Consider the following 14,647-nt stretch of genomic DNA (forward strand, 5'->3'; position numbering starts at 1 on the left):
GCTACAATCTTTTGGTTTTCCTTTTCAATCTGGTCATTTCTGGTCTTTGATTTACTTGCCTCGCTTTCCAATTGTGAAATTCTGCCTTTTAAACTGTTATTTTCTTGCCAAATCTCTTCCATCTTTCTCATGATCTCAGATTTGAACTCTTCAAGACCTTGTGACCCGTTTTCATTGTTTTGGGAAGGTTTGGATATGGTTACTCGTTTGTTCTCCTCTGCTGTTTGCTCTGTTGTCTGGATTTTTTCTGTGTAAAAACTATCGAGTGTTAAAGGTTTTTTCTTCTTCATCTTTCTCTTCTGGTTTTCTTGATGATTCTGGCTTGCCATTGTAAGCTGAGTGCCCTCTCAGCTTTATGCTCACTCCCAGGATCTGTCTGTGCTCTTTAGGCTCCTGAGGTCTCAAGTCTAGCCATTCTGGGTCAAGCCTCCTGGTGGTCTCCTCTCTCGTTCTTCTGCCTGAAGCAACTTTAACAGTCTCAGGTAGCTGCTTCCATAGTCAAGCACCTCTCTGCACTTGGTCCCCACTCAAGGTCCAAGCCTGCACTCAGGATCCACCCCTTCATCCAAGCCTTAGCCCGCGCCTGTGTCACCTCCTTCGCCTGTGCCTGGGCTCAGGGTCTGTGTTCAGAGTCTGTGAGTTCTTTAGCCTCTTGGGGGGTCTTAAGTCTTGCTGCTCTCAGGAACAAGCCCTGGTGAGCTGCCAGCAACTTAATGGGTGCCCCAAACTTGCTCTGACTCTTGTGCGCTGGCTTTGGAGTTGTAGGTGGTGTGGGGTGGCAGAGGGGGTTGCTCCGCTTGTGTTTTTGTGAGAGCTGTTTCACCCCTTTATAGCATGGAAATGCCCCTGATTCCACGTACCTTCAATGCTGCACCCTGTTGTGGGGTCCCTTCTTTCCTCTGGATTAGTTTTTATATCTTCTTGAGGAGTCCTATATGTGTGGGTTAGGAGAAGTGAAGCAGCTGCTTTTTACTCTGCCGCCATCTTAACCCGGAAAAAGTAAATACCACAGTACTGATTCTAAGACAGAAGATTTTAAAAACAAAACCAAAAACAAATGTTTTAAAGGAAAGCACAAGTCTGACCACATCAGAACTCCAGTGGCTCCCTATTAATAGCCTCCAATATCAAAGAAAATTCCATTTGTCCTTTATTTTTAAACCCTTACCTTACCAATATGGCTCCAAGACAGAAGAGTGGTAAGGGTAGGCAATGGGGGTCAAGTGACTTGTCTAGGGTCACACAGCTGGGAAGTGTCTGAGATCATATCTGAACCTAGGACCTCCCATCTCTAGGCCTGATTCTCAATCCACTGAGCTACTCAGCTGCTCCCATCATTTGTCCTTTAAAACCCTTCCTATCAGGACTGCAGGAGAGGAAACATATAAGAAAAACAACTGCTTGAACGCATGGGTCGGGGTGGACATGATTGAGGGTGTGGGCTCGAAACTACCAAACCAATGCAACTACCAACAATTTGGAAATTGGTCTTGATCAAGGACACATGACAAAACTAGTGGAAATGCGCATCGGCCATGGGTGGGTGGGTGCGGGGGGGAGGGTGAAGGGGAAAGGAGGAGCATGAATCATGTAACCATGTTAAAAATGTATATTAATAAATGTTAAAAAAAAAACCTTCTTATTCTGTTATGTTCCTATCCCACCAGTTTTCTTACTTGTCCCCTCCCATTCCCCATAATCCCTTTTACACTCAATGATCCTGTCCTCTTTAATATACCTTCTATAAGACTTTCCATCTCCCAGCTCTGGGGATTTGCACTGGCAATCCCTCATTCCTGACATTCTGTCCCCCCATATTTTATCTTTCTAGCTTCCCTGAAGCTTCCATTTTCTTTCTTATCCATCGCCTTCCCTCTGAGATTACTTTCAATTTTACCCCATATATACATATATGCACCATATATATATATATATAGTCTGGTGGAGAAAACAATGTGCAAATAACTATGTACAGGATATACATACATACATATATATCCTCTTTGTATACAATTATTTGCACATTGTCTCCTCCACCAGACCTTGCAAGCAAGGCCCTTTTTTGGTAAACCTAGCTCTTAGTCCAGTGCTTGGAACTTTGTGTTTGCATTCCCAGAATCTAGTACATCGTAGTCACTTAATAGATGCCTGCTGTTTCACTGACTGAAGGCAAAATTCATTTCTCTACAACTTCTGTCCACTATACTGTGTTCTGTCCTTCAGGGCCAAGTAAAACAAGGGTGCTTTCTTGTCTCTATGAATGTTTATCAAATGACTATCCAGACAGCTATTACGCCAAATAAAAGCCTTCTCTTTTTCAGGCTAGTTATCTTTAGGGTCTTGAAATTATCTTTGTATGGTATAATTTAGAGACCATTCGCCATCCTACTCATCCTCTTCGGTACAATGTTAATGCTGTCAACATTTTTCTTAAACATAATGCTAGAAATTGAATATCACACTCAAGATATGGTAAAATTATAACAAAATTACAATCTCCTTAATTACAGAAACAATTTTCATGTGAAAAAAATTTTAAAGGGATGAATGTGAGATAGGTGAATATGGGGGAAGGAGGGCTCTCAAGGATTTTATACATAACAGGGAAACAAGTGTGTAGACTGATAAAGACTTACATGTGTCTGTACACACATGCATTCACACTGACCGAGGAAGTCATAGTAGACTAGTCTTTTGAACTTGAACCTAGTTGTTTGACTCCAAATCCAATGCTCCATTCAAAACACTACAGTTGCCTCACATAAGCTTCACTATCCTCTATAACAACAGAAATTTAGTTGTCGTTCACCAAGGGAGTGGAAAAGAAAGATCAAATGAATTACTATTGGGGAAAAATAATTTCAATACATTTCATTTTTTTAAAATAACTTTCAGTAATGTGATTGGTTTATGAAATTTAATTTAAATGAACCTTTGCTAGAGATAATCTTTGGAGTACTAAGGAAAAGGCTGCCATGTTGGAGATCCATCATTTCTCCTTTCAGTTTGTCTTCCATGACATCAATAAGAGCGAGTTCATCAGTTAAGCCCTACAATACATAAAAAGTCAGTTACAAGGGCTAATGTTCCTGACTAGATTTCTGATAGAATAAGAACATCTATATTTGACATTTAATCAAAATTTTCTTATATTTGCAATACTAAAACTTGGCTATTTTATTACTTATATTTGCTAAAAGCATATACACAAACAAAAATGTCTACAAAGTGTGGCAAGCATTACAAGCCATTTTAAATTATTTATAATATTGGAATTTCAACAGAAATGAAGCACAGTCACTAAGCTTAAAACTAGGAAAAGTGACCTCTTGAGAGTCCATCTAAATTTTATAGCTGATGGCAAATATTTAGTAACCAATAATTTCTTAGCTGCTGAATCTAAAAATGCCAATGTTGAAATTTTTGAGAGGTTTTACTCAATTACCAGAAACAGAAGGTAGATGATATAGATATATTTAAACTCTTACCTTCTGCCTTAGAATCAGTTCTGTGTATTGGCTCCAAGGCAGAAGAGTGGTAAGGGGGTTAAGTGATTTGCCCAGGGTCACACAGCTGGGAAGTGTCTGAGGTCAAATTTGAACCTAGGACCTCCTGTCTCAAGGCCTGGTTCTCAATCCATTGAGTCATCCAGCTGCCCCAGAGACCTATATTTTAAATCATTCTAGATACTCTTTTTCACAAAGTAAATTTAAAATATTATTTATTTTTATTGTGCTATAAGGAATAATATTTTAATTTTTATTGTGCTATAAGGAATAATAACTCTGCCAAGGACGGTCCCAAGCCTGGCTGAAAAAGGAGGAGGGTTGGGCGCGAGGCTAGCAACCTCACCCCATAAAAAATCTCACTTGCTACAGAAACTGCAACCTCATTAAACCAACAAAACCAACGATCGCCTAGTCTGGAAGACTGCTCTCCAACAGAGTCCACGACGCGTGCTGGCAAAAGCCAACAAACTCCAGGTCTTTGTTAACAGATGCCTACGTCAAATCTTGAACATCAGATGGCCTGAAAAGATCTCCAATACCAGACTCTGGGAAAGAACAATTCAGTATCCCATCAGTCAGGACGCTATGAAAAAAATATGGAACCCACCAGGGAGGAGGAAAGTCGGAAGGCCAAAACAGACCTGGCAAAGATATGCCCAGTTGGGGGAAGTTGCCCAGAACAGAGTCCATTGGCGTGAGATGGTTGTGGCCCTATGCTCCTCTGGGAGTCAATGGGAATAATAATAATAACAATAACAATAATAATAATAATAATAATAATAATAAAAGGAATAATGAACTGGACAAATTCCATGTGAACTGGAACAATCTCCAGGAATTGATACAGAGTGAAAGGAGCAGAACCAGGAAAACATTATACACAGAGACTGATACACTGTGGCATAATCAAATGTAATGGACTTCTCTACTAGCAGCAAGGGAATGATCCAGGAAAATTCTGAGGGACTTATGAGAAAGAATGCTATCCACATCCAGAGAAAGAACTGTGGAAGTAGAAACACAGAAGAAAAGCAACTACTTGATCACATGGGTCTATGGGGACATGATTGGGGATGTAGACTCAAAGCGATCACCCTAATGCAAATATTAATAATATGGAAATAGAGCTTAATCAATGACATATGTAAAACCCAGTGGAACTGCTCATTGGCTATGGGAGGGGGGTGAGAGAAGGGGAGGGAAAGAACATGAATCATGTAACTGTGGAAAAGTATTCTAAATCAATTGAAAATATAATTTTTCAATTAAAAAAATAAAATAAAGCCCTTTGGGCACAATTCCAAAAAAGTGTTATTTTTTATTTTAGGCAGTGAGTTTAAAACTGAATATTTTGTTCTAACACAAGAAACTTCCCAAAATATATCCAAATAATTCACTCTACAAAATTCCTCCCTTCCCAAATAACTTATCAGTTGTTTACATAAAAGGCAGAAATGTCCTTTAATTAGGACATTTTGGTACTAACACAACTTTTATTTGACAAGAATTTTGTTTCCTTTCTGTACTATCTGCATTTACATTGTTGTAGCCATGTATGTAGTTTTTTGGCTCTGCTTTCTTCATTCCATTACCCCTTCTAGAAGTCATTTGATGGTTCTCTGAATTCTTCAAGTTTGTCATTCCTTATAAAAGGGTAGGGGGTCAAGAGGTTGATCCATTACCCCATCCTACATAAAGTGAAATGCTGTAGCTGGATGCCTTCATGAAAGCATGTCTCAATTGATCAAAGACCAAGTACAAAAAAGTCCTTGAAAACTAGGAAACGTGTTCGGATTAGCTAAGGAAAACTAGTCATAACCTGTAGACTATCTAAAGTTGTCAAACTAGTTATCAAACTGAGATTTGAGCAAGTGGTATGTAAAGGGAGAACAATTTCCATCAAGCCCCTGAGGAAGAGTTGCTTGGGAGGATGTGGGGAGAACAGTTCCCTCTCAGGCATGTCTCTTACTTTCCCACCCCCTCTCTCTTGGCCATAGGTGAACTTTCATTTTCAGGGTTTAAGGAACTGGACCTTTCTGACCAATGGTCCGGCAACATTTCCAGATTTGTAGTTGCTGATAGTATATCTACACTGGAAACCAAGAACAAAGGAGGCATAAATCAAAGCAGATTTAACACTTTACAAGGTGTCAACAGAAAAGCTGTACCATACCTGAGGGGAACTTCATGAAGGGGAAATAAAGTACTTTCGGCAACTCTAAGTTGCCCTTTTAACACATGCTCTAAGCTTGAGCCCAGTTTCCCTGGACTTCATATGTGCTGGTAGGAAATTTGCAGACTTTGGGAGGTGAAGGGCAGAGGACGTCTTCTTTCTATACCACCTTAGTAAATACCTCTAACAGTAATTATTAGGCTGAATAATTTATATAAATGATCATTGGTGAGAGCTTATGAGCCACAGCATTAAAAGGACTATTCGTCAACCCCTCAGGCTTAACCTTAGAGTCCTGAGGGGATGTAATAGCCATGTTCTGGAAATCTAACTCTCCAGTGTGAGGAGGAAGTAGAAGGTTCAAAGCATGTGTAACATATTTACAACATGGTAATATGGGACAGCATTTCATGCTATAAATAATCTCCTTGGGGAGAAGCCCCTTGCTTATGAGCTGGCCCAGATGATAATTTAAAATGGTAAGGTGCTCCTCTGATTCAGAGACTCCCACAAAATCATAAAAAATCTAGATGTTCAAACCTTAAAGTCCATTTCAAGGACCCTGGCAAAACGATTCACATTATGGCAGATTTGCAAAGCTCACAAAGGTCACATTTTATTGTCAGTCAATAAAATGGTAAAGGTGGAAGATATGCCCTGACTAAGCAGCTGGCATTGGGGATACAAACTCAAAGAAAGAAGCAATCCTCAAATGAGCCCTTTTTGTGGGACTAGAATTTATTTCTCCCTATACCACAATTTCCCTAAGCTTCCTCTTTCATTCTATAATAAAAGAGTCCATCACAAGCCTATGTGTTTACTACAAGCTGTTTGTTATTGATATATAGAAAGGCAAAACAAGGTCCCTGCCCTCAAGATTGCTTTCTAAGGAAGGAAAAATAAGATAAATAACTGTACATGCTAGATATATATGATGTAGGTAATCTCAGAGGGAAGGCACTAGTGATGGAAAAAGCAAAAGATAGGATTTTAGTTGTCTTGTTAAAAAAATTCTTACCTTCTGTCTTAGACTCAATACTAAATATCAGTTCCAATACAGAAAAGCAGTAATGGCTAGGCAACTGAGGTTAAGTGACTTGCCCAGGGTCACACAGTTAGGAAGTGTCTGAGGTCAAATTTGAACAAGGACCTCCAGGCTCCACTGAGTTGAGTCATAAAGGAGATCAAGATACACAGTGAAAGGAGCAGAACCAGAAGAACATTGTACACAGAGACTGATACACTGTGGCACAACTGAATGGAATAGACTTTTCTAACTAGCAGCAATGCAATGATCCAGGACAATTCTGAGGAACTTGTGAGAAAGAACCCTATCCACATCCAGAGAAAGAGCTGTGGGAGCAGAAATGCAGAAGAAAAACATATGATTGATCACTTGGGCACATGATTGGGGATATTGACTTTGATCACTCTATTGCAAATATTAATGATATGGAAATAAGTTTTGAACAATGATCAATGTAAAACCCAGTGGAATTGCTTGTTGGCTCTGCAATGGGGGAGGGAGGAGAGGAGGGAAGGAACATGAATCATGGAACCATGGAAAAATATTCTAAATTAATTAATCAATAAAAAATTTAAAAATAAAAAAAAATAAAGATCAAGAAACTAAGAGGCAGAAGGGGCAGAATATTCTAAGCACAGGGGAGGAAAAGGACAAAAAGACTACTGTGAAAAATTCCCTCAATTCAGAATGTTATTTAATGCCACTGACCTAATGTTTATTTTATGATAAATTAATCTTAGTACATTCATAAATATAGATAAATTTTGATTTAACCAATAATTCAAATTATGAAAAAGCCTATTTACAAAAAAGAAATTGAGAACAATCTAATATTTTTAAATCTGATTTGTATTTCACTTTACAGGGATAATGTGATTTTGTACAGCAAAAATTATTCCTTCTTTCAGTTTTTCTTAATATAAAAGTATCTTAATATAAAAGTAATATAAAAAATAATATAAAAGTATCTTAATATAAAAGGGTTTTTTTTTAGCTCTTCCCTTCCAAGGAGCTAAGGAGTCACTATGGTGAGTGACCACAGCAGTTTCATCCTTCAAGTTGATTGGGTTATTCTTTAAAAGTAACTTTATAGACTTCTAATGGGTCAGTCATCAAAAGGCCCAGCTGTTTCTGCCAGTCAGCTTTAGCCGGATTCAGCAAACTGAGTAACATAGAAGCCAGCTGTCACAAACTATTTATAAAGGGAAGCTGGACTGAGATCAAAACATTCCCCCATGTTTCCTTTTCTTTCCTTCTTTCTTTCCTCTTTTATTTTCTCTTTTCCTTTGCCTCCCTTCAGTCCCATATTCTTCCTGCTTTCCTCATCCCCCCAGACTGCAGTCTTTCAAGATATTTCTTTTATTCAATCAAAAGTAAACATTATTTACTATTTATCTGTCACTTTGCTATGTACGAGGCTCCGTGGATAAAAATATAAAACTGAAATAGTCTCTGCCTTCAAGAAGCTTACACTCTATTAGGACAAACAGTATAACACAATACATACATATATATATATATATATGCATGAACAAAATATATACAAGGTAATGGGGGTGTGTGTGTGAACACTAGTTAGCAGTAGATGGGGACGGGGTTACAGAGGCATCATGTAGAAGGCAGCATTCATACTGTTTTTAAAGGAAAGAAGATCCTATGAGGCAGAGGTGGGAGAAGAATGCATCCAGGCACAGAGGATGTACAACGCAAAGACAAGAATTGGGTACTGTGTGTAGGGAACAGCAAGAAAGCCGGTTTGTCTAGCTCACAAAGTATACAAAAAGGAGTAATGCATAATTAAGACTGGAGAGGTAATTTGGAGCCAGGTTGTGAAAGGTTTAAATAACAAAGAGAAGAGTTTTTATTCGATCCTAGAAGCAATAAGCCAAGACCAAATCTGTATACGTTAGCTAAGACAGCTAGGGAATGCATTGGACAAAGCACTGGGTATGAAGTCAGTCAGACCCGAGTTCAAACCCAGTCTTAGACACTCAGTCACAATGGGACCCTCAGCAAGTCACTTCTGTCTCCCTCAGTTTCCCCAACTGTGAAATGGGAATAACTAGACACCTACCTCTCAAGGTTGTGGTGAGGATTAAATGAGATAATACTTGTAAAGTGCTTAGCACAATGCCTGGCACATTGAAGGCACTTACTTAATACATGTTTATTTTCTTCCTTTGCTACCTGGATTTAATCAGGCCCTGTAACACAGAAAAAAATTCAAGGGAGAAGTAGAGAAGCTAGGATTCCAAGCTGCGTAAGAATCTGGGGACACTACTAGATAGCACCCTGAAATAGAGGCAACAGAGCAGTTTCCTGCCACAGATAAAAGATTTTTAAGTCCTATAAAACCAATAAAAAAGAACAGGAGCCGTCCGAGGGGGTGAAGCGACGGCTCCCAGGCCACCCCCGGGAGACCATGGGGCTCTGTAAGTGCCCCAAGAGGAAGGTGACCAACCTGTTCTGCTTTGAGCACCGGGTCAACGTGTGCGAGCACTGCCTGGTGGCCAACCACTCCAAGTGCATTGTCCAGTCCTACCTGCAGTGGCTCCAGGACAGTGACTACAACCCCAACTGCTTTCTTTGCTGCACCCTCCTTTCCACAAGGGAGACCACCCGCCTTGTCTGTTATGATCTATTCCATTGGTCATGCCTTAACGAACGAGCTGCCCAGCTGTCTCGAAATACAGCACCTGCCAGTTACCAATGCCCTAGCTGTAGTGGCCCCATCTTTCCTCCTGCCAACCTTGCGGGACCTGTGGCCATTGCCTTGAGGAAGAAACTGTCAACTGTCAACTGGGCTCGAGCTGGGCTGGGCCTTCCACTGATTGATGAAGTGACCCCAACCTCTCAGACCCTTGAGACTTCTGGCTTCTCTAATTGGTCTGGCTTCAATACAAGTAGCCCTTTAGGGCTAGATGATTCCCACTGCGATGATGAAGATGATCCATCTTTCTACAGTAGCACACCCTCCCCTTCCCAGCCTATTGCTCTTCCCCCCGCCCAGCCTGAGAAGCATGCCATAATCCATATGGGTAGCCCTGAGCCCTTGACAGCCTCTGCTCCTCGAAAAGTCTACGACACCCGGGAAGGGGATCGGGCACGGGAAGGGGATCGGGATCCCAGCCCCCAAAGTGACTGTGATGATGACAAATACCGCCGGAGGCCTGCTCTGGGATGGTTGGCCCAGCTACTAAGGAGCCAGGCAGGGCCCCGAAAACGACCCTTGACCCTGATGCAGAGGGCTGGGCTACTAGTTCTGCTGGGAGCCCTGGGTTTCCTGGCCCTCTTGATTCTCATGTCGCGCTTGGGCCGGGCTGCAGCTGACAGTGACCCTAACCTAGACCCTCTCATGAACCCTCACATGGTGTGGGCCCAGCCTGAATCCCATCCCTCTCCTCCTTCCTCACACCTAACTGGGAGGAGAGTCAAGGCCTGTGGGGGGCAGAGAGGGTGCCATCTCATCCCCTAGAATGGTTCCCCTGTTCACTTCTCTCCACTCCAGTCTCTTGAGACACTAAAACCCCACTAGATCGAGAAGACAAGGTCCCTTTGGCTGTTGCTGCCACTCAGGTCATGAGTTCACTTGGGGTTGAGTTCTATCCCCCTGACCTGCTTTTCCTTGGGAGCATCCCTGGAACACCAGCCCACCCCTACCCAGTTCCCCTCCATACTCCCTCTCCCTCAGGAAAAACTGTGGCATTGAAAATAAACAACAGACTTTATCATAAAAAAAAAACAATAAAAAAATAACAAAACCTATAAAACTGGAACAGGCCTCTTTGGGCCCAAAAGAGGAGTTCCTAGACTACACAGGGCTCCTGGGTAATATCTCTTAGATTCAGAGAATAGTCTGATTTAAAGCTCAAAGGGAACTTAGTGGTCCATCTAGTCCATACCTCTTATTTTACAGATGAAGAAAATAAAGCTGAGAGAGGTTAAGTGTCTTGCCCCAAATCAGATAGGATAGAGCAGTGATGAGATTTGAACTCAATTATTCTAACTCTAAATCTAAAAGTATTCTTTCTTTGATGTAACCAAATTCCTAGATCTAGCAGGTGATCAAGCAATGATATAGAGAAACAAAAACAGACTTTGCCCTTTACTAGTATTATGAGTGAAGATGCAGAACAAAGAGATTCTTAGGTGTTGTAATTTAAGGAATATTTTTTCCCCACAAAGGTCTGCCTTCTTTCCCTCCTACCTTCCCCTCCCCAGTGAGAAAGAAAAACAAACCTCCTATTAATAAACATGTATAAGTAAGCCAAACCAAAAAAATCCAACCCTTTTACTCTGCCCTTGGATTCCCCAAATTCATTTAGAGGGGGCCATGGGTCCTCTGGCATTGTGATATTGTGTTTATCAGTGTTCCTAAGAATTTCAAGGTTGTTTTTTTGTCACTATATAAACTATTCCCCCGGTTCTGCTCACTTCACTCTTCATTAGTTCATATGAGTCTTTGAAGTTTTCCTTGCTTTCTCTGAAATTGTCTCCTTCATCATCATTTCTTAAACATAACAGTATTTCATCGGTCACATACCAAACTTGTTCAGCCATTTCTCCAATTAATGGGCTTCCTTTGCTACTACTGCTATATTTCTGAATATATGTGTCCTTTTCCTTTTTAATTTCTTTGAGATGAGACCTAACAGTGGAATCACTAGGTCGAAGGGCACACAGTCAAATAGTTTTGAGGGGGGATAGTTCCAAAGTGCATCCCAGAATGGCTGGAATTTATAGCTCTACTAACAGTGAATTAATATCCCTATTTTCTTATAGCTTCTTCAATATTTTTCATTTTCCTTTTTGAGCAACTTTGCCAAACTGCTGAGTGTGAGGTGGAATCCAACTGTGATTTTAATATTCATTATGTGATTATCAATAGCTTGGATTTCTTCCTCTTCGTATCCATTACCATTTATCATTTGGTGTAAATAATTCTCTAGTGAATCAAGTGCTTTCCCAATTTGAAGAAATAGAAAACTTGGGGTTCTCTCATGAGTCTGAAGATTTATCTATTTAAAGGAATTAGGGACTAACTAATCCGAGAAAGAGGTTACTTGATTCTAACTCAGAGGCGTCAGACATGGGATACATAAGGTCTACAATATTTCCAAGTAGAGCACAAACCAAATTAAAATGCAACTGGGAAATGATCAACAAAATAAATAGAAATACAATAAAAATATAAATATTATTTTAAAATTTGTTATTTTAAAACCAAGTCAATATGTGGCCCAAAGGGATCCTTGTGAATCCTGTAGTGGCCTTTGTTTCTATTTGAGTTTGCCACTTCTTTAGCACACTCAAATACTCTCCCCTTAGGGGAAGGGTTCCTGACTTTATATAATACATAATATAGGAAAAAATAAATGCATTAGGGATCATGCAAATAAACTTCTGTGTGGGTAAAAAAAAAAAGTCATCATTGCCTTCAGAAATGAAGAAAAGCTCCATGGAAGAGATAGTATTTAGTTAAATTTTTCAAAAAAATTCATATAATTCAAGGTGTGTGTGTGTGTGTGTGTGTGTGTGTGTGTGTAAGGGAAGTTCAGGCAGAGGGAATAGTGTAAGCCAGCTGTCCCACCATGTCAGAGAGCCGGTCCACAAACTAGGTTATACCGACAAGATGATAGCTATAACAAGGTTGATCCCTGGAGTGTGTGGGTGTGGGTGTGGGTGTGGGTGTCCTCTGGGCCTTTGAGGAGCAACATGATCTGAGAGTACACTTCATGTCTTTATTGGTAGTTCTGGGATTGGGAGGCTATGAAGATGACTGACCACAGAGTGATGAGCTGAGGAGAAACAACTCTGCTCCTTTTGGGATACATCCACTCCTTTCTCTCTTGGGCTTTCAAACAATGGGGTAGAAGGGATTTCTCTCCTCTCTCTCCCTCCTCTGTTCCAGCCCTCACTGATAACGGTTTATCGTTAAGTCCGAGACTGAACAACAAGACTTTGGCCTCCATTTCCATTTTCTGTCTCTTTCCCTGAGCACAGAACACTAAACAACAATCCTGAGAAATGGATTTCTAGGCTTGCTATCTTGTTGGTTCAAGAGGTTCCAAGCAAGTACCGGCTGTACAGTGGGGAAAAAGGCTTTTCAAAACTGTATCACTGCACAGAGAAAAGCACCACTCTCAGAACCTCGAATGAAAAGGACTAAAGAGAGAGGCATGATCCTAGTTCGATATAAAATAGCAATCACAGATATATTTCAGCAATCTCACAAAGGCCTTTACCTTTCCAGAGGAGTGTCATGAGAATACTAGGTTGTTTGAAATGGTTTATGTTCTTCTATAGTTACTCATGTTCTTTTGGATATTTGAAATTTTTAAAAATTCAAATCAATTTTATTTCACTTTCAGTTCCAGATTCTCTTCTTTCCTTCCACCCATTGAGAAGGCAAAAAAAATGATCTTTTGAATTTTCACTGGTAGGAGAAATAAACAATAGTAACCCAATGCCCACTCAGTACCTTTTTTAAAAGGGATCTAGTTACCTGCTTTTAGGGAGACCCAAGACATGCACCTTGCCTAAGGTTTGTTTTACAGATTTCCCCAGTTATTTCAGGATGGGGGCAATGAACAAGAGAAAAATTCTAATTCCCATCTTTGGAGTCAGGATGGACCCCCATTTGAATAAGTACAAATCTGGAGCTCCTTCTGGGAGGAATGGGTCCCTTTGCCACAAGTCACAGACCTTGTAAATCATATGAACACTCCTATAATTGCTGTCTCTGACCCCATATTATTATTACTGTCAACATTTATCAAGTGCCACCACTCTGGCACTTTATTTCATACCAGGTCTATTGCTTACCTTGATTAAGATACTGATGGCACATGCCATGCCAACTGCACCACACCCAATAATGGTGATCTTGTTTTGAGCAGTAGACTCTTCTTGAAGAAGATTCTCAATGAGCATATCTTTGACTGCTGACATTTTGAAAATCTGAGAGATTTCAAGTAATTTTACAGTATAAGTTAGGTATTATCAGTGAATTGTCATCAACATATTTAACTTTTCTTAACCACCCAACATATTAATCAAAATCTCTATGAAAATAACTGCCTCTTCTCATAGGTTAAAAACCCCCAAGAAGGGGGACAAGCTGGGTGACTCAGTAGATTGAGAGCCAGGCCTAGAGAAGGGAGGTCCTAGGTTCAGACACTTCCCAGCTGTGTGACCCTGGGCAAGTCACTTGACCCCCATTGCCCACCCTTACCACTCTTCCAACTAGGAGTCCATACACAGAAGTTAAGGGTTAAAAAAAAAAATCCAAGATAACCAAAGGCACAAAGAAGACTAAAATAATGGGGAAATAAGCAAGCAAAACAAGAGAGGAAAACCAAGTCAGAGAGACAAATGAGTTTCTTGTCAATTAGAAGACAACTGTGAGTCTATTCATCTTTCCTCTGGAATTTTATTTTAATTTCTCTCAAATGCTTTCCCCTCTACCTTCCTCATTCTTCCCACTGCAATCACTCCAGTTTCCCCTTTAGTCAGAATAACAGAATAATAGTCTCCTAACTGATCAGCTTCTAGCATCAAGCTATCCTTCCACCCTTATTTTACAGTTTTCTTTTATTGATTCTGCTTGTCGGCCCCACTGGACATTTTTTATCCAGCGTGCCCTTGTCTTTCTTGTCCTTCCCACTCTGGTTTCTGGACCTCTGTTCACATCACCCTTGCCTGGAGTGGATCCACCGGCTACCTCCACCTCCACCTCCACCTCCATGTTCTGGAGCGCCTTCCTTCCCTTCTCTCAAGGTTCAGCCCACCAGCTCTGTACCTGAATGGGATTCCCCACAATCGTTTGTGTTTTGTGTCTCATCCAACTGTGAGTGCTTTTTACTCAGAAACTCTTTTCTGATTTTCTGCTCTGAGGGCCTTTGAACCCCCAGCATCTGGCACAGTTCCGGGTACACA

The 14,647-nt window shown here is 40.6% G+C and overlaps 2 protein-coding genes across 3 annotated transcripts in view; one reads left to right on the forward strand and one right to left on the reverse strand.

Annotated features, from left to right (window-relative positions):
- Window positions 1-13,660, reverse strand: part of LOC123252057 (L-lactate dehydrogenase A chain-like) — a 45,798-nt gene extending 32,138 nt beyond the window's left edge. For both annotated transcript variants that reach the window (XM_044681419.1, XM_044681418.1), the window contains exons 1-2: window positions 13,535-13,660; window positions 2,933-3,050 (exon numbers count right to left, since the gene is read on the reverse strand). In XM_044681419.1, the coding sequence (XP_044537354.1) occupies window positions 2,933-3,050; window positions 13,535-13,660 (244 nt within the window). The remainder of the gene's footprint in view (window positions 1-2,932; window positions 3,051-13,534) is intronic.
- LOC123251727 (zinc finger protein-like 1) lies at window positions 9,082-10,184 on the forward strand. Its single transcript, XM_044681027.1, has one exon. The coding sequence runs from the start codon at window positions 9,132-9,134 to the stop codon at window positions 10,182-10,184; it is 1,053 nt and encodes a 350-aa protein (XP_044536962.1). The 5' UTR covers window positions 9,082-9,131.
- Window positions 13,661-14,647: the final 987 nt, after the last annotated feature.

The sequence above is a fragment of the Gracilinanus agilis genome, chromosome 6 (genome assembly GCF_016433145.1).
Source record: "Gracilinanus agilis isolate LMUSP501 chromosome 6, AgileGrace, whole genome shotgun sequence".
Taxonomy (NCBI): domain Eukaryota; kingdom Metazoa; phylum Chordata; class Mammalia; order Didelphimorphia; family Didelphidae; genus Gracilinanus; species Gracilinanus agilis.

Bases quoted from the DNA above. Each gene is read 5' to 3' on its own strand.
- LOC123251727 (XM_044681027.1), top strand. From the start codon at position 9,132: ATGGGGCTCTGTAAGTGCCCCAAGAGGAAGGTGACCAACCTGTTCTGC.